General features: G+C 37.9%; 4 protein-coding genes and 1 long non-coding RNA gene across 8 annotated transcripts; 3 read left to right on the top strand and 2 right to left on the bottom strand.

Annotated features, from left to right (window-relative positions):
- The first annotated feature begins 2,789 nt into the window (after positions 1-2,789).
- Positions 2,790-4,043, top strand: LOC124325923. The gene is made up of 4 exons (XR_006915452.1): positions 2,790-3,298; positions 3,359-3,544; positions 3,604-3,795; positions 3,870-4,043. It is a non-coding gene; the product is annotated as an uncharacterized LOC124325923 (long non-coding RNA).
- A 2,897-nt stretch (positions 4,044-6,940) lies between these two features.
- Positions 6,941-11,293, bottom strand: LOC124327627 (allatostatin-A receptor-like). Of its 2 annotated transcripts, XR_006916202.1 has the most exons (6): positions 11,174-11,293; positions 10,196-10,496; positions 9,728-10,096; positions 9,552-9,653; positions 8,328-9,059; positions 6,941-8,081 (listed from the first exon to the last, which is right to left on the bottom strand). XR_006916202.1 is itself a non-coding variant. In XM_046786607.1 (5 exons), the coding sequence occupies exons 2-5, from the start codon at positions 10,415-10,417 to the stop codon at positions 8,463-8,465; spliced, it is 1,290 nt and encodes a 429-aa protein (XP_046642563.1). In that variant the 5' UTR covers positions 10,418-10,496; positions 11,174-11,293; the 3' UTR covers positions 6,941-8,462. The 2 variants fall into 2 exon arrangements, 1 of the variants encoding a protein (XP_046642563.1); XM_046786607.1 differs by having other exon boundaries at positions 6,941-9,059.
- A 1,354-nt stretch (positions 11,294-12,647) lies between these two features.
- On the top strand, positions 12,648-13,510 carry LOC124327629 (NHP2-like protein 1). Its single transcript, XM_046786611.1, has 4 exons — positions 12,648-12,861; positions 12,929-13,052; positions 13,118-13,255; positions 13,313-13,510. The coding sequence occupies exons 1-4, from the start codon at positions 12,859-12,861 to the stop codon at positions 13,435-13,437; spliced, it is 390 nt and encodes a 129-aa protein (XP_046642567.1). The 5' UTR covers positions 12,648-12,858; the 3' UTR covers positions 13,438-13,510.
- Positions 13,511-13,708: 198 nt separating this feature from the next.
- LOC124327628 (vacuolar protein-sorting-associated protein 36-like) lies at positions 13,709-15,945 on the bottom strand. 3 transcript variants are annotated; one of them, XM_046786608.1, is made up of 8 exons: positions 15,730-15,945; positions 15,561-15,671; positions 15,330-15,507; positions 15,108-15,262; positions 14,776-14,943; positions 14,556-14,720; positions 14,261-14,476; positions 13,709-13,903 (listed from the first exon to the last, which is right to left on the bottom strand). In XM_046786608.1, the coding sequence occupies exons 2-8, from the start codon at positions 15,657-15,659 to the stop codon at positions 13,733-13,735; spliced, it is 1,152 nt and encodes a 383-aa protein (XP_046642564.1). In that variant the 5' UTR covers positions 15,660-15,671; positions 15,730-15,945; the 3' UTR covers positions 13,709-13,732. The 3 variants fall into 3 exon arrangements, with proteins under 3 accessions (XP_046642564.1, XP_046642565.1, XP_046642566.1); XM_046786609.1 differs by lacking the exon at positions 15,730-15,945 and having other exon boundaries at positions 15,330-15,503; XM_046786610.1 differs by lacking the exons at positions 15,561-15,671; positions 15,730-15,945 and having other exon boundaries at positions 15,108-15,276; positions 15,330-15,447.
- Positions 15,946-16,037: 92 nt separating this feature from the next.
- LOC124327626 (probable ATP-dependent RNA helicase DDX47) lies at positions 16,038-18,144 on the top strand. Its single transcript, XM_046786606.1, has 9 exons — positions 16,038-16,237; positions 16,308-16,401; positions 16,457-16,502; positions 16,605-16,723; positions 16,783-17,187; positions 17,264-17,486; positions 17,554-17,614; positions 17,681-17,881; positions 17,959-18,144. The coding sequence occupies exons 1-9, from the start codon at positions 16,043-16,045 to the stop codon at positions 18,106-18,108; spliced, it is 1,494 nt and encodes a 497-aa protein (XP_046642562.1). The 5' UTR covers positions 16,038-16,042; the 3' UTR covers positions 18,109-18,144.
- Positions 18,145-18,355: the final 211 nt, after the last annotated feature.

Here is an 18,355-nt window from a genome sequence, read left to right as displayed (position 1 = left end):
CTGCCGGCCTAAGCTCTAATTTAGCTCCTGAACATCGTTGTTTAATCATTGGAATGAATTATTAGTGATAATTTTATACTGTTATTAAATCCATCAAATATCACTGAAATCTGAGGAAAGCTCAGTGATATAAACTGAGAAGTAATTATAAAAATCAATAGCAAGCTGAATAAAAATCATTATAAAATCAAAACTACCACTCGGGACTCATTGAACAATCATTTATTAATCATTGAAATGATTTGTTAGTGATAAACAAATGCTGATTATCGACGTATACGTGTCAATGAATAAAATGAGGCAAAAGTCTAGTTTAGTGCCCTAGATTTACACTCTTTTACTACAGCACAACATTACAACACTACACTACTACATTGGTAAACTACACTATCACACTAAATAAGCGCACTACATTACTGCACTACATCACTACACTACATCATAACACTAAATCACTATACACTCACAGTAAACATTACAGATGCAACACGCAATACCGACTTTTAGAACAATTTTACGTGAACCCAAATCTTGATTTTACGCAATTCTTTACTTTAACCCTTAAGGTAACTGATAAAAGAGACAAAAATTAACCATTTAGGCATTTACAAAAATCAAACTAAAATGATTTTAACAAATTCCAAAGTCTACTGAAACAAAAAAAATATTATTTTAAATTCTTTACTCTAACTGATGAAGAGAGTCAAACATAACAGATGTACAACTAATCAAATTAATTTTAACAATTTTCTCCAAGTTTTTTAACGTATACCTTTAAGAACAGGAATTGCCCACCACATTGCTGGACGAAAAAGCTCATACTGATTTTTTTTAGGGGCGTTTTTTTGCGTTGTCAATTTTTGTTTAATACGTCTAAAGATGGCAAGGGAGATCAGCAACAAACGAGAAAGCTATTTAAGCAAAATATTCAAATTTATTTCCCTCGGCCTCTTTTTCCAGAACTAGTAAATCGACTTCTTCGCCACTAACAGCATTGCTTTGTGAGAATGTATTTGTTCCCATTTAGAATTTTACTGGGAAATAACGTATATTTCCATGAATGCTATTACTTCCCTGGGATTTCCTTTTTTGCATTTGAATTTTCAACTTAAAAAATGTACATTGTGTAGCGGAATTGTAATTTAAAGGAGGGATGGATGAAATGTTAAATTTCGCTATTGTCAACATGGCAGCATTGCAAATCGTCTGCTGTATACCCCATTTGATTTTTATTATTAGCGAGGTAAAGACCTCATGTCTCGATTATAATTAGAGTTGAATTCTAACTACATTCTTCTGCTTTCTTGTTTGCTACAGTAGTTTAATTATTAGCTACACCAGTTTTGTTAGTACATTTTTTCAGTCAAGTTGAATTGTATCGTGTTGATGTTGTGTCATGATAAGGTTGTGTAATGTAATTATAGTGTAAAATGTAATGTTTTGAATCGTCGGCGTAGTGTGGTACTGTAAGGCGATAATGTTACGTGATACTGTGATAGTGCGATGTTATACCGCTGTGTTGTGGTGTTGTGCTGTAGAAAAAGAGTGTAAGTCTAGGGCACTAAATTAGACTTTTACCTAAAATGATATCAACATCAAGAAATCAAAAGTTTACTGAAATGTAAATATCAGTAGAAAATCAGTAATTTGTCAAAAGAAAATATTCCATGTATTTTTACGTGATGTTCAGTATGGTCCAAAAAAATCCGAACAACCTAAAAGCCACCTATGAGTCATGCGGGAACTATGTTAGGCTTTTTGGTCCTAATTTTGGGGGCTAAGAACAAAGCAAAAGGTGGGAAGAAGGAAAAAGGAGAAAGAGGCTCATTTAGCCACCGGTCATGCCTTTCCCCCAAAAAAAATCATGAATGAAACCAGACAGGCTATCTTGCAATAGCCATCCCCGCAATACTCATCCCCGTCGTGTATTCGAAGCCATGGTTCAAACCCGTCAAGACCTCCACCTCGTAAAGACATTTAATAGAGGACATTGAGATTGCCAATGGAAAAATTCTACCCCACCCTTCGCCCACATTGCCCGAGGTGTGTGTGCGCGTCAACCCTCAACCCCCCCCCCCCCCCCCACCCTGTACGATTGCAGCCCGGCCGCCCCGGGTGATGTCGACCTTTTAGTCTTTTTTTCGTTTTTTCGAGCGAGGTCAGACGTAGCCTCGGGTGTTATTTACCCTTTTCGCAGGTAGAAAACGGTCGACCAATCACAGCGTGCGCTCATCCGGACTTTCAAACACCCAGACAGATACACAAACAAAGCTCCTCCCCCTTTTGGGCCTTTGCGTTTTATTAGTAAGGGACTAGTAAATTTATGCCCGTCCAGGGCCGGTCGTTAGTTGGCCTAGTGTAAAAGGCCCGTTATGCAAATTCCCTTGCCCGTACCGTTTCCCCTTGCCCGTGGATCCCCTTGCCTGAGCGATCGCCTTTGTTGGAGCTTTTAGGCGGTCTTTTGGTCAAGCCACCGAGCGAGGTCAGTCGTAGCCCCGGGCGATGGCCACCCTTTCGCAGGTAGTCGCCCGTCAGCCAATCACAGCGTGCGCTCAAACGGACTGACAAACAAACACACAGACAGATACAAAAACAAACTCCGCCCCCTTTTCCCCCTTTTCGTTTTATGAAGAAGGGACTAGTAACTTAATGCCCGTCCAGGGCCGGTCGTTAGTTGGCCTAGTGTAAAAGGCCCGTTTCTGCAAATCCCCTTGCCCGTGCCGTTTCCCCTTGCCCGTGGATCCCTTGCCCGCAAGCAATCTCCTTTGGAGCTTTTAGGCGGCATCACGATGTATCAGGAGAGGTGGGCAAACGCAGTAGGGCGCCCCCTCTGAAAACTGTGCCAACTTTCTGAAATTGTTTACACTTCTGCCGCTAGGTTCTCTAGTGTTAGTGGCCCTGAAATTGGGCGCGAATTATCAGAAGTAAAGCGTCTGCCATTTTTGAAAGTAGATTCCATTTCGATGTTTCATTTTATAATTTCGTTCTTTAACTTAGGGTGATGTGTTTTTGATAAATCGTGTTGCGAAATGGTTAAGTGTTTCGTTGTTGGATGTTTTACGGGATACAAATCAGCAAAAGAAAAATATGCCAAGGTATTTAAACCACCCAAAAGAAGAAAGGCAATTCATTTTATGGGGAAAGAAAATGAAAAGAAGTGACAGAAAATTTTCTAGAAAAGATTATGTGTGTTCTAGACATTGGGAAGAAGAATTCATCATCAAGAACTCTGTAAATGGTGGTGCCCCATTATGTCGTTGGAAATTGAGTGATGATGTCATACCAATCCTTTTTCTTGGTAAGTTACACTTTATAAATAATTCCTGTATTATTCATGAACTTATTTTAAATTATGCAGGTTACAAAGATGGGGTAGCCCCAAGCAAAAATTATCGGAAACAAACAACCTCTCCATTATCAAACAATGCATGCCATAAACAACCAGAAGAGAAACTTGATAATCGAACAACATCTGATGTGAACAGTGTTGAAGTCACTCTAGGTGGAGAGAACGGCCTGGAACACACAACCCAAGGAACAAGAGGTGAAAATTTAAAAAAAAAACTAAAGCTAGACCTGTATCAAGGAAAATGCTAATTTCAGATCCTGTTTCTGCCCAAGAATGTTATCTGGTAAAGGTAATATGTGTTACTTGTGTGAACATCTCGACAAGATTCACTTGAAGTATATGTCACGGCAAACAGTAATTGAAATAATGTCCGCAAGAAAGAAGAAAACTTTAATGAAATAAAAAGTGCTGAAACAAAAATTCAGCGGAAAGAACTTGTTGTCAAGGTACACTATTAAAATTTTTAATTATTTGCAAATTTCGTTCTTCTTCGTATAACTAACATCCAATTATGTCATAGAATCTTCAACTAGCAATTAAAAATGTCAGGAAAAATGTCACTGCTGCTTGCGAAAAGGCAATAAGTAATCAGTTTCTTGGGCTTAACGACCAGGTATATCATGCTCCCAATTACTATTCCCCTCTATGACGAGTACGTTTGTTAGATTCCCCAATTTGAACTATTTTTCTACCAATGACCAATAATAACGACAACACTACTTATTTTTTAAAATTTATTTTATTGAAATCAATAAATTGTAATTGATTTTACATTATTACAAACTAGCATGGTGTTAATCTTATTTTTACTGAACTAAAAAACCCTTTAACCGCGATGCTTTATCCACAATGGTTAAACTTCGCGCCATATTTCAGGGCCACTAACACTAGAGAACCTAGCGGCAGAAGTGAGAATGATTACCGAAAGTTGGCACAGTTTTTTCCTCTCGCGTTTGCCCACCTCTCCTAATAGTCTAATACATCGTGGCGGCATTTTCGTCAAGCCGCCGAGCGGCTCATCGCCCCGGGCGATGGCGAACCTTTCGCGGGTAGTCGCCCGTGGACCAATCACAGCGCGCGCTCACACGGACAAACAGACAGATTCACAAACAAACTCCTCCCCCTTTTACCCCTTTTCTTTTTATTAGTAAGGGACTAGTAACTTTATGCCCGTCCAGGGCCGGTCTTTAGTTGGGCTAGTGTAAATTAGGCCATTCATGCAAATTCCCTTGCCCATTATTTTTCCCTAGCCCGCGGCTCTCTAGCCCGCAATTAAAATCCTTTTTTTTTAAGGTTATTTCCATGCCCGTGATTTTTCATAAATTTAGTATAATAGTAGCGTCACGTGGAGAAAAAATAATATAAATGAGAGAAAGAGTATAAATAAAAAATAAAGGTAAATGGAACAATATCATGAATTGGTTTAAAATTCAACTCGCCATTTCATATCCGTTCATAGTGTAGTGGTTAGCGTACTCGATCGGGGAATGTTTGACGCGCACTCATCCCCGTCGTGTATTCGCAGACATTGTTCAAATCCAGCACTCATCAAGAAATTTAATCGCCCCCCCCCCCCTCCTGTACGATTGGACCCCCTGTAGATGTCGACCTTTTTGGTCGATTTTTGTCGAGTCGAGCGAGGTCAGACGTAGCCTCGGGTGTTTTTTACCCTTTTCGCAGGTAGAAAACGGTCGACCAATGGCAGCGTGCGCGCAACGACACATAATACCAAACCGACAGATACACACACAAACTCCGCCCCCTTTCAACCCTTTTCGTTTTATGAAGAAGGGACTAGTAACTTTATGCCCGTCCGGGGCCGGTCTTTAGTTGGGCTAGTGTAAATTAGCCCGTTATGCAAATTCCCTTGCCCGTGCCGTTTCCCCTTGCCCGTGGATCCCTTGCCCGCGAGCGATCGCCTTTGTTGGAGCTTTTAGGCGGTCTTTTGGTCAAGCCGCCGAGCGAGGTCAGTCGTAGCCCCGGGCGATGTCGACCCTTTCGCAGGTAGTCGCCCGTGGACCAATCACAGCGCGCGCTCACACGGACTTACAAACAGACAGATACACAAACAAACTCCGCCCCCTTTTCGCCCTTTCCGTTTTATAGACGAGAGACTAGTAACTTTATGCCCGTCCAGGGCCGGTCTTTAGTTGGGCTAGTGTAAATTTGCCCGTTGTGCAAATTTCCTTGCCCGTTATTTTTCCCTTGCCCGTGGATCTCTTTCCCGCAATTGAAATCCTTTTTTGAAGTTTATTCCCTTGCCCGTTATTTTTTATAAATTGATTATAATAGTGGCGTCACGTATAGTATAAATAATCTAAGTAAGAGAAAGAGTATAAATCAAAAGAAATGAAAATGGAACAATAGCATGAATTGGTTGAGAATCCAACTCGCCATTTCATATCCGTTCATAATGTAGTGGTTAGCGTACTCGATCGGGGAATTTTTGCCGCGCACTCATCCCCGTCGTGTATTCGAAGCCATGGTTCAAACCCAGCACTCGTCAAGAAATTTAATAGAGGACATAGAAATTGCCTATGGAAAAATTCTACCCCACCCTTCTCCCACATTGCCCGAGGTGTGTGTGTGTGTGCGTCCACCCTCAGCCCCCCTGTACGATTGGAGCCCCGGGTGATGTCGACCTTTTTGGTCAATTTTTGTCGAGTCGAGCGAGGTTAGACGTAGCCTGGGGTGTTTTTGACCCTTTGTTCAGGTAGAAAACGGTCGACCAATCACAGCGTGCGCGCAACGACACATAAAACCAAACAGACAGATACACACACAAACTCCTCCCCCTTTTGGGCCTTTCCGTTTTATAGACAAGAGATTAGCTAGGGATTAGGGATTAGTAAGGGAAGTAAGGGATACGAGTAACCTGAGCCCCAGTCAAATCCGGGGAACTTTTGTCTAGCGTAAAGTTGGAGCCATCTCCAAATTACACCGGCTACGCAACTAGAATTTAAGCCCTCTACAAGGAGAACATCTCTAGTAGCAGCAGAGAGCGGCAGCATTGTAGCAGAAGAGTAACCAGTCGGACACCCGCTCTTCACCAGTCAACAGCAAGTCAAGCCGCCAGTCTTCTATCAGTTGCTTCCTTAGCTTCCGGCAGTCATCGGTCGTCGACCACTCCGTAGTATCCTCCACTCACTCCTCAGCAGCAGCCATCCTCCCTCTCTATTCTCCCTCTCTATTCTCCCTCTCTATTCTCCCTCTCAGTTCTCCCACTCTACTCTCCCTCACAGTTCTCATTGCTTGTGTAACCTATGTGCGGTGCGTGATTAAAACAATTAAAACCCATAGACTAGTCCTCACAAACGACAACAATTTTGAGACCATTATGTATTTGGCAAAATATAAAACCTAACAGTAACCCACCAATTACATGAAAATACGTCATCATAGTTGATTCAGTTTGGCATGTTATTCAACATAAATTTAAAAAAAAAATGTTGGTCAAACAGTTATTTATACTATATTAATTAGGAATGATATTGCGATTCAGTTATCAATTTAAAATGATAAGGAATATCATCACATAAATTAAATGAATTAAAACTTTCTATTATGTCTGTAATGTGTAAATAGGTTCCGGTCATTACTATGTATTAATTAAATATGGAGGGTAACATGACACAAAACTGTTTCATTTTCAATTTGTTTTGTTGGTTTAATGTGGATTTATATTGTCGTCTAGGAATCATAGTTAAAGTTGCAAACTGAGCAACACCCTAACATGCAGCAGTTGTTGGAATGTTACACACGTGAATTATATGAGATTTAATTGAAAATTAAAACACTTTCAGTGTTGATTTTATCTCAAATTTTAAAAATCTTTCGTTTTGGCGCTTTAAGATCAAAATGCTATATTTTTTCTGAATTTCATATTTTCCCCGAAGTAACATTGTCAATGTAGTGCAACTGGGGGTTGAAAAATGGTAGTAATTACATTCAATTTACATTAATATACAGTCAGAGCTATGGAAATCGTTTGGAGACTAATAAGTTCCCATAGCTCTGACACAGTTTTAATCCTATACGGTATTGAAAAATTGAAGAGTAACTGAATTCACAATTGAACATATGATGGGATTAAATTCACGAAACAGCAATCAATATGCAACATAAGAAATAAATAAATCATGAGATGCGTGAACGGAACTGTTTGATTGGCGCAAACTAGCTTTCCTTCGCGATTTCATTTATATCTTAAACACGAGCAGCAATAATTTAATTAAAATTCAAGCATTTTATTTACAAATAATAGATAAATCCTCGGATAAATCACTAATCAGTAAATGTGAAGAATTATCATGGAACTTCAACTTTTTCCTATAAAGCAGCAGCAGCATATTGGCATAAAATCAAAGTCAGAAACAAAACAAAAAAAACGACTAACTGGAATATTCTTGTTAATCTGCCACAAATATGTCATTTGTCTCAGATCAAAATTTCTTCGGAGCGAATGATTACAAGACTCGAAAAAGAATTTTTAACGGTACGACACATTTTCATGAATTCAACGAAAGCATAATTATCAGATAAACGTCATTTACAATTTTTTAACAATAAAAACAAAATCTGACAAACCTTCGGGATGGGGTAAGTAGTGTTATGTGGAATGTGGTTGCGAAAATGTAAAATATTTAAAAGCCTATGACATGTTTTTTTTTTTGTTTTTTTTTCACTGGTACCGGTACTGTTCCTCATGGGCATTCGCTTCGGTTGGCACTTTCTGTAAGAATACAAAACATAAAATATTATGTCATCGCTTTGTTTCTAATTTTATTGCATAGTTTGTGTAAAGACACAAAATCGTGAAATGCCAAGAAAACAGGAAGACATATTGAACTTATTTAAGCAAAACAGAACTGCAGTTTTGTTTGTCAATAAATAACGCCACAATTTCGAATTTCTATTCAAGCAAAATAAATGTTCCACTTTTCAATGGTCAAATTAGTGTTTTAGTTCGGTTACTTACATACGTTGCAGCATTTATTTATCCCAGCGGTGTATCATTTTTTTTGTCGTTTTTTTTTTTTTATATTTATATTTTTTTTTTGTCAATTTCCAGGTTGAAATAGAAATCACTCGGTTGTTGAAATGTTGTTGTTGTTCACAGAACGTCAATGGCTTCGGCGTCAGCGTTATTCGAAGCGTGCACTACGGTAGACTTCATCATGTTAGTGTTTCCGGTAAACCCAGTGTTTCCCGTGTTGCCTGTGTTTCCAGTAAAGAGAGGCTGTCGAATGTCGGATTTCTCGCCATTGTTGGGCTGATGGCGCTGCTCGCAACTGGGAAGCGCAAATCCCAAAGACCGGCAGTAAACGACTTTGCGAAACGCTTTCCGAAAGTTATCGGATATCAGGGCATACAGAAAAGGATTCACGCAGGAGTTCATGTACGCTAAAACGTGGGAAATGATTTGTATCATTACCGTCAAGGGTGTGATTTCAAACAAGGCTAAACTTTTTAAAACGAGAACGAGTTGAATGGGGCACCAACACACGGCGAATATGACGACTACTATGCAAACCATGCGAGTAACGCGCTTCTTACCACGCCGGCTCTCGGCCGAAACTCGCCCACCTGGAGCCACCCCCCTCCACAAGCGCATAAGCATACATATGTACAATCCACAAATAAGCAAAAGTGGGATAACGTAAGAAGTCGCAAAAAAAGTGATTTGAAAGACGTGATAGCTCCAACCCTCCTAAAACAAAAATTAAATAAATAAAAAAATACGATTTATTGCACCAACCTTTCTCAACTAGACTCTATCAGACACAAAGCTACTATCATTTGTCAATTGATTTACATTTAAATTTGTTTAAAATTTGTCAACAAGAGTTAATTGATATAAAGTTACGTAATATAGATGTTATTCCAATGAAAAAGTAGTAGACATGCCACAAAGTCGTGCGCAGTTCGAGAACCGTGCTTGTCCAACAAAGGATTGTGCCTACATTTGGTGTCAAGCGTAATAACAATCTTAGTTCTGCTATCGGCCGCTGTGGTGCGCATCGGCGTAAACTGCGCACGACTTTTTGCTCGACTACTACTTTTTCATTGGAATAACATCTATAGCACACTGAACTTATCTTCTATATCTCATTTTTGATTGAATTTTGCTTTGTGTTTGGTTTGAATCGCAGAGAGTTAAACTTCTGCCGATAATAAAACGACAAAAAACAATATTTTTTACCTTTTGGAGAAAGACGCACACAGAATATTCTTCTTCGGCGAAGAGATACATAACTTCCCCGTGAGCCATCAGTAATGGAACACAGGCCACAAATATAACAACCTGGTAGAGTAATTGTTGAAAAATGAATCGATATTTTAGTACAGCACATAAAAGGAAGCCTTTGAAATACCCACCCAGGTAACGGCGATGGCCCAATATGTGTTCGCCTCCGTTCGAATAGACATTGAAGTGATGGGATGGACCACGGCTAAGTAGCGATCCAGCGACATAAGGACTAAAGTATATACACTGGCGTATGCTGTGACGATGACCAAGTACTGGACAATTTTACACCAGGCGTCACCGAATGGCCAAAAAGGTAAAGCGTAATCAGATGCGGTGAACGGAACGCAAAATACGATAAATAAAAGATCTGCCAGCGCTAGATTGATGATGAGCAAGTTGGTTGTGTTACGCATCTGTTGATTGGCCGCCACAACTACAACAACAAGGGCGTTGCCAATGAACCCAACTACAACAATGATGCCAAATATGATTGGTACCTTCAGAGAGACAGAAAGAGAGAGAGCGCAAAATAAAAATGAATGAAGATTCATTTGAAAACTTGTAAAATAATTCCATCACATATTTTTGTATCATACCACTATAGAAATGATGCGTTGCATTGCAAAACCATGAGAGTAGTCTGGTCTGAATTCATCCACCCCTGAGCTTCTGTTTAAGCAAAAGGGCAAACCAGCATGGCGTGAAATATTACACAATCCATATCTATTGTCCAGAGAATTAGACATGTTTGGATAACTGGATATTATTCCGCTTCCATCCATGCCAGCTTCGGACATTAGGTCTTCCATCATATCCATGACTGGCACATTAATATTTAACGTCCTTTGGCCGACAAGAAGTTGTTTCCAAATTCGGATGGTAAATATTCAGTCCCCACTATATACAAACAGTTCACAATTAATATAAAAATTCCATTTCGGTTAAAGTTCATTCACATATGAATTTAAATTTGATCTGAAATCTCGATCTGAAACATAGATGTCAACAATTTGAGAAAAATACCACATTCACATTTGATAATCTGGGATAAATTCGAAAGTAGAAACAATTGAGTTAAAATAAAGCACTGCACAGTGATACGTTACGCACTTGAGGAACTCATTTCTCTTCTAGATAAAAACAAGCTTGAAGCGAAGAAAACATTTGGATATTTTTAACTTTTGCCGGTTAAGAAAAACTGAGCATCGAATGCCCAGAAGACATTACGTGCCGTATGCTCGGCGTCCCAATTGACATCCAGCCGGAAATTTCCTCTATTGTTTACTGGGTATTTTCTAACATTTTATCTGCTTTTTCTTTAAAGACATGCAGTGTACAAATTATATTCACGTAGCATATTTGTACTGTGCTAATCTTCGTAGTAAGTCTGAATGACGTAAATTGACGTAATCGTAAGTTTTCTTTGTTATTGGACAATCCTAAGCTGACCCTAATATGCGTCTACAGCCCTCAGCCATTACAGAGCAGCTTAGATTTCAGAGCAGATCACTGTGACAGAAGAACTTAACAAAACTTAATGGAAGCCAAATGTTCCCAAATTGAAAATAACTTACGGGAAAGCGTTGTTGTTTCGCACAGAAGGTTCGGAATCCTGAAATCTATTACTGTAAAATTGTGTTCTTTCGTCAGTTCCAAATCAACTGAACTTGGGCTGATTGCTCGCGTCTCAACATTTCCAATAGAGAACGAGGGTGTCGCATAGGAAGCTGCGCAGGAAGCTGCGCAGAATGGAAGAAGATCTCAAGTTCTATATTTCAGTCTTCACTAGGACAGCTTTCCTATTCCACCAGAAAAAGATTGCCAGAGGTAGTAGCTATCCTACGCAAAAGTTCCAAGGGTTATTTCGTATCCCACCCACTTCTTCAGACTTCTTGATACCAATGTTTCTTAACACACTTTTTGATCCTTTAGTCCAGCTTCACTTCCATTTCGACAGTCGTTACCATGCAAACATAAATATATGTGCATGTATAGGGGAGTATTACAGACTGCTATGAATACATCTGTGGAGATAAGCATATATCCATATTATTATAATACGCACAGTGTCCGGTTGATATATGACATAAGTCACATAAGTCAGTTGCAATTTTAAATGAGGTCTGTTTTCTTGTCCGCTCCAAATGAAGGGAGATTGGAGAACTAACTTTGTAACGAAACGAAGGATCAGATAATTAGTTCATTAATTTCACCACGCTTATCCTATTTTTCCCATTTTAAAACAAAAGTCACCTTTCCTGGTGCGCAATTTCAAAGTTTCGTCGTAGCATCTGCTACAAGTCTATGGATACGTAGAAAAGAACTGTAACTTAACGCTTTTTTTTACTTAATTTTTATTACATTTTATATTTAATATTTGGAAATCAAAATCGCAAAACTCATGACATAATCAATATAGGTAGGCCCAATTATTGCGACAGCGGTCACGTCGCGAGGCGACTGTATAGAGTAATCCAAATTTTTTTCCCCCTTATAACTTTCAAGGTATTAAAAAGCCTTATTATGATAGGATCTTAAATGTCTAAATACCACTTAATATTAATAATCAAGAGCTGACCCAAAAATTCTAGTCCCGGTTAAATGAAGAAGTTTTTCATTTTAAAAAAATCGAAAAGTATGATGCTGATCGGACCACCTTGAAGACATCATCAATCGGATTTGAAGCACAGAACAATTAATCCCGGGTTACTTCTATCGATGACACTTTTCCGAGTTTTCTCGTTTACAAATGGAATCATTTTTTATCATTTTTAAAAAATTAAAAAATAAAGAAATTTCTGAAAGAAGAAAAATGATGCCTCAACTCCAAGGTGTTGCCAACTACTGTCAAACCAAAACAATACTTTAAAAGTTAATCAGAAAGTTTTAATTTAAAGAAAAACTATTATTTTAATAAATAATTAAAGTGCTGATAATTTTGAATGATTAAAAAATATAAACAGTAAGTGAATTTTTTTGTCTTGTGTGCGTAGTGTGTGACATGCAACGGTGTAAGCACGCTACAAAACGTATTTATTTCATTTCGCTCCGTATTTTCTTCGCTTCATCGTTTCGTTTCCACTTTAGCCTCAGCATTAGCCGATATATTGTCACTTTCCTTGCGTTCGCAGACTTCAGCCTTAGACCACGTGTTTGCTGCTCACCATTTTCAATTTGTTTGACGAACCTCAGTGAAGCGACGCGCATCGCCGAGAGGACTGTTGTTTTCTATTTAATCAATCACAATTTAATTTCTAAAATGGTGATATATATTTTATAAATACTCTGTGTTACTTACCATAATATTAACTTGTGTGTTCTCTAATAAGGAAACTGATCAAGAAATCAACCCCAAAGCTTATCCGTTGGCCGATGGACAACTTACGGTAAAAATTTTAAATCTAGTTCAGCAAGCTTCTAACTACAAGCAGATGCGTAAAGGAGCAAATGAAGGTATTATTTCTTTCAGGCAATATTGTTACGGTGTCATAGCCTACATTTGTTGTTCTTGTGTGTAGCTACCAAAGCCCTGAATCGTGGTCTTGCTGAATTCATTGTCATGGCTGCTGATGCTGAACCATTGGAAATTTTGTTGCATTTGCCATTGCTTTGTGAAGACAAAAATGTTCCATATGTGTTTGTCCGTTCAAAGCAAGGTAATGTTATAAAGTTATTATTTTAGATGTGCCATAATTAACTCATTCTTTTTTTAGCACTTGGACGTGCTTGTGGAGTCTCCCGTTCTGTTATTGCTTGTTCTGTGACTGTACATGAAGGATCACAACTGAAGCCACAGATTCAGTCTTTACAACAAGAAATTGAAAAACTTCTCATTTGATCTCAAATTTTCTTGAGTGACAATGCTTTGATTGAAAATACACAACTGCCAATTGGCTGTTCATTGTCTAAAATCTCATCTTTTACATTCATCTATGAGGTTCTCCATTCCATTTTGTAGTTTTTGATATTGAATGTGCATTTCAATTCACAACAAATATGTAGGTTTCATTAAATATCGGCTTGTAATGTTGTTAAAACTATTATATTTAAGAGTTAACCCATAAAGTTCCACTTCTAACCGTGTGAATTATTAGACGCGTACGACTAGATATATACACATATTTCAATGTTTATTAAGAAGAACTTGAGAAGAGATTAGGATAAAAGACAAGGCCTCTAACAGTATCATCTCTACAAATCAATCCATTTCTTTCCATGAAGTAAAGACGTTCTTGGGCCAACACAATAGATATTTGGAATTCCTGTGAAACCTCCAATGCTGTGAGTTTATCCCTAGCCTGTAACTATAATAAATTTAATATGTTAGGATTACATTAAAGAAACAGTGTGGTAGTATTAATCAAATAATGGACAATCTCAATTTGGCTGTGGGTTTAATAACTATTATGTCATGTGCAACAGCCAGTAGATCAGAAACAGCAATTGTGTTGAAAGTGTCGACCTCAGAATGTGAAATCATTAAAAATATATATCGACACGATACTTAAAGGCGAAGTTGACGATACTTGGCAATTCAATCAGCCCATTAATAAGCTCTTAAAATTGATCGCAGGGCGCAGAAAAACTGGGTGCCACTTAACACGGTTTTTTAAGTAGGACCAAATCAAGTACATAAGAATTATAAAATTGAATGAGCTTACCAGCCTGCTCACTTCTTTTTCAAGCAAGAAGTCTGTTTTGGATTGAAGTTGAAGAACTAACACTCCACTGTCAAACTTCCGGCAAATTATAGGCAACTTAAGTTTTTCCATATAATTACACGCCTTAAAAAAATCTTCGGGAGAGAGAAGTTCTAACCCACGAGCTCGATTTACGCGGCAATAAGCGTCACTCATAGCCATGAGCCCCCCAGTATCCTGCGATACAAATGAATAAAAAAGCTCATTAGAATCAACTACGATCATCAATGCAACTACTGACACTTTGACAGCTTACAGAAATGGCTTTTAACAAAAAGGATGCAATTTCTTTGGCTAGCTGATGGTAAAAGACATCATTTGAAGAGCAAGAATTTCTAGTCACTGGATCGTCAATGCCAAGACTCAACAAATAGGATTTAAATTTTACGGTTTCGTCTTCGCTTATATCTCCTTGGCGATCCTAAAAAAGAAAAAAATTAAGCAACACGAGTAATAAAAAAATTATGATTCTTTACTTTAATTTTATTGGACATAACATTTGCTAGTTGAACCATATCTTTAGCCATGTCAATTAGATTTTGCATGTCTTGAAATGCAATATTTATATTTGAAGAATTATTTTCCACTTTTTCTTGCAAACGTCTCTCAATTCCTACAATTCCAGATCTAAATGTGGTTGGAACCTGCAATAGAATATTAACTATTAATATTACTGTTTACATAAAATTTCATGAGATAGACCTTATGATGTGAAAACAAAAATATATATTGCTGAACTAACATGAGCACAGGATGTGCACTTATATTACAGCAATATAAAAGGAATAAAAAATTTGAAATTTCTTACATGGTGAAGGATGGAAGGTTGCACAGCTACTGTCTCCCAAGATCTTTCCAGAAGCATTTTTTGGATACATTGTTTAAAATGTGACAATTTTCCATCAGAAAATGCAAGTTTTATGAAGGAAGATAAATTTTTAACAGGTGGTCTTGAAAAATGCCCTGGAAAAATTTAACTTTGGCTGGGATTCAATAGTAAACAGAAACAAAAATTTTTGTTACCCATTACCCTCATTCCAAGGAGCAAGGTGAAGTATAATTTTACTGCTCCGTAGTAAATTCCCTATGTCTTCTTCAACAAGAACAACATATTTCAAATCTAGTATCATATTCATTGTGGGTCGATTGACTGATGCAAAGTACACATGAGATGAAGTAAGATATGCTGTTTCGTTTACATACTCTGTCTATGGAGTTTAAAATATTAGACTTGAGTCTGTTAATCAAATAAAGAACACACCTTAGTATCTCCATTAAAGAGGCGAATTCCTTTCCAAGCAGTAGAAGAAGCAATTTCATTAACACAATCTTTTTGATCTTTAAAATATAAACGGTCCATATTGGTGTAAGCCTAAAGCCAAAATTCAGATTACTTTATTAGTACATCACAAAGAAATTATTGAACTGACTGTGTTTTTCTCCGGGTTGCCAATTACACGCTAACAGCACGTCCGCACGCCAAGTATAACTTATATAATTATTAAGTGAATCTAATATTCGAGTGCGTATTGATAACCCACTGTCAAATATTACCAGCGAGAGCGAGGCAGCGACAGTTTTTTTCACACCGTTCACATCAGCAGATGACTAGAAGAACAGAGTTCATTAGGCAGCCACAGAGATGGCGCTGCTGGGTGTTGTTTCGGAAATCTGGAGGAAGAGAATGAGATAATCCAGAATCGGCGGGCCTTATTTCATGTTGCTTCTATAGTAATTTAGGCCATGCTGCCTCTGCCATCCTCGCCCTCGGCTTTGAGTCTTCAAACCACAGAGGCACAGACGATTGTTACACCGCGCTCGCGCTGTAGCCCTACTATTAAAATCAAAATGGAATCAAATATGGAATCTTCTGAAACTAATGATGTGGTGGAGATTACTAATGCTTCCAGTGATACAAAACTAACTTTTGTCGAACTGGTAATGATGAAGTTTTTGTAATTTTTTAACATCAATGTCATGTAAATGCATCTTTTATCCGTGTGAGCAGGGCTTAAGAAGTGAATTGGAAGAAGCATGTAACTTGTTAAAATGGACAGAACCAACTCCTATTCAAAGAGAGGCAATACCATTGGCACTTCAAGGTACATTCTTATTTGTACTCAATGGATTGTGAAATTTAGTGATTATTGTTAACAGGTAGAGATGTTATTGGACTTGCCGAAACAGGATCAGGAAAGACTGGGTAAGCAGTTGTGTGGTTTTTAAACATTGTTTAACAGTGAAGAAAAAAAGCTGTTTTGCTCTATGTTTGTTTTTTAAATTTAATTTGGGTGTATTTTTTTAGTGCATTTACCCTGCCAATGCTGCATTCCTTATTATCTAATCCACAACGTCTATTTGGACTCATATTGACACCAACAAGAGAATTGGCTTTTCAAATTTCTGAACAAATTGAAGCACTAGGTATTGAAACCATTTTCAAGAAACTAGTTGAAAATGAGTTATACAATTCAAATTTACAGGTTCTTCTATTGGAGTTAAATGTGCTGTCATTGTTGGGGGAATTGACATGATAAGTCAATCTTTGATGCTAGCCAAAAAACCTCATATTGTCATCGCTACACCAGGTCGTTTAGTTGACCATTTAGAAAACACCAAAGGATTCAATTTGAAATCTCTGAAATATCTGGTGATGGACGAAGCTGATCGCATATTGAACATGGATTTTGAACAGGAAGTTGACAAGATTCTTAAATCCATTCCAAGAGAAAGGAGAACTCTACTTTTTTCAGCTACTATGACAAGCAAAGTTCAGAAACTTCAAAGGGCATCCCTTGTCAATCCTGTCCGTGTTCAAATATCTTCAAAGTACCAAACAGTTGACAAACTTTTGCAATATTATGTTTTTATTCCTTTGAAAATGAAAGGTAAGCATGATTTAATGCTCTTACAAAATTAATAGTTGGTTTAATATGTTTGGTTTTAATTATTTTTCATTTGCAGATGTTTACTTAGTTCACCTCCTGAATGAGGCAGCGGGACATTCTGTTATGGTATTTTGCTCCACCTGCAGTAGTACGTTACGTACGTCTCTGCTCCTTCGTGCGTTAGGTATTTCTGCCGTGCCACTTCATGGACAAATGACCCAAAACAAACGTTTAGCTGCCCTTAATAAATTTAAAGCTCGAAATCGAGGTGTTTTACTTGCGACTGATGTCGCCAGCAGGTTGGTTGTTACTGTTGTTAAAACTTAACGTTTGGAACCCAATTTCATTGTTCTATGTTACCTTTAGAGGGCTGGATATTCCTCATGTTGACTGGGTTATTAACTACGATATCCCCACACATTCAAAGGTAATTATTTTCATCACACCTATTAAAGAAAAATGTATGTTGCATACTTTACTTTTAAACTTTCAGGATTATATACACAGGGTCGGTCGTACTGCAAGAGCTGGCAGAAGTGGGAAAGCCATATCTTTTGTAACGCAGTACGACGTAGAACTCTATCAAAGAATTGAGCACTTGCTTGGCAAACAGTTGCCACTTTATGGCTTAGAAGAAGGTGATGTAATGAGTCTTCAAGAAAGGGTTGCAGAAGCTCAGCGCGTAGCCAAAATGGTATTTTTTTTTTTCAATTCTAGTTAATAGTTATTGAAATTTCTAAAATTACATTCTCTATTAATGAACTACCATAGGACCTTCGAGAGTTGGAAGACAAAGGTCAAGGCGGAGTGCGAGGAGGGAAGAAAAAGAAAACCTTTGATGATGGAAATGATGACACAGAAATGTCAAGTGGTGTGCGGAAGAGAGTTAGAAATTCTGGATCACGTGGGAGAAATAAATGACACCTGGCGGAAAAAATAAAATTTTTCATTTTCGAACTTGTTATTCATTGCATCGTTGTGTGAAAATTTCTAACCACATATTAAATTTTGCGGTAGATATCAGTACTATCCTATCGGAACCTCTATCCTTTCTTGCTTAGAATGTAATATCCTTTCTTGCTTAGAATGTAATGGTTCCTCACATGTTAAAGCAAGTCATATTTGGCAGATTATGAAATTTTTTTGATCTATCCTGCAGCTAAGAATT

The sequence above is a fragment of the Daphnia pulicaria genome, chromosome 2, assembly GCF_021234035.1.
Source record: "Daphnia pulicaria isolate SC F1-1A chromosome 2, SC_F0-13Bv2, whole genome shotgun sequence".
Taxonomy (NCBI): domain Eukaryota; kingdom Metazoa; phylum Arthropoda; class Branchiopoda; order Diplostraca; family Daphniidae; genus Daphnia; species Daphnia pulicaria.
Note: the sequence above shows the minus strand (reverse complement) of the source record. Positions and strands in the feature narration are given on the sequence as shown.

Coding starts and splice junctions, on each gene's coding strand:
- LOC124327627 (XM_046786607.1), bottom strand. CDS start 10,417: ATGGATATGATGGAAGACCTAATGTCCGAAGCTGGCATGGATGGAAGC. Junction 9,654..9,727: donor GGGCCATCGCCGTTACCTGG/GTGGGTATTTCA, acceptor TTACTCTACCAG/GTTGTTATATTTGTGGCCTG. Junction 9,060..9,551: donor TGTGCGTCTTTCTCCAAAAG/GTAAAAAATATT, acceptor TTTTTGTTTTAG/GAGGGTTGGAGCTATCACGT.
- LOC124327629 (XM_046786611.1), top strand. Junction 13,053..13,117: donor GCGTAAAGGAGCAAATGAAG/GTATTATTTCTT, acceptor TCTTGTGTGTAG/CTACCAAAGCCCTGAATCGT. Junction 13,256..13,312: donor GTTTGTCCGTTCAAAGCAAG/GTAATGTTATAA, acceptor TTCTTTTTTTAG/CACTTGGACGTGCTTGTGGA.
- LOC124327628 (XM_046786608.1), bottom strand. CDS start 15,659: ATGGACCGTTTATATTTTAAAGATCAAAAAGATTGTGTTAATGAAATT. Junction 14,944..15,107: donor AACCTTCCATCCTTCACCAT/GTAAGAAATTTC, acceptor ATTCTATTGCAG/GTTCCAACCACATTTAGATC. Junction 13,904..14,260: donor AAAAAGAAGTGAGCAGGCTG/GTAAGCTCATTC, acceptor AATTTATTATAG/TTACAGGCTAGGGATAAACT.
- LOC124327626 (XM_046786606.1), top strand. CDS start 16,043: ATGCTGCCTCTGCCATCCTCGCCCTCGGCTTTGAGTCTTCAAACCACA. Junction 16,402..16,456: donor AATACCATTGGCACTTCAAG/GTACATTCTTAT, acceptor TATTGTTAACAG/GTAGAGATGTTATTGGACTT. Junction 17,188..17,263: donor TATTCCTTTGAAAATGAAAG/GTAAGCATGATT, acceptor TTTCATTTGCAG/ATGTTTACTTAGTTCACCTC.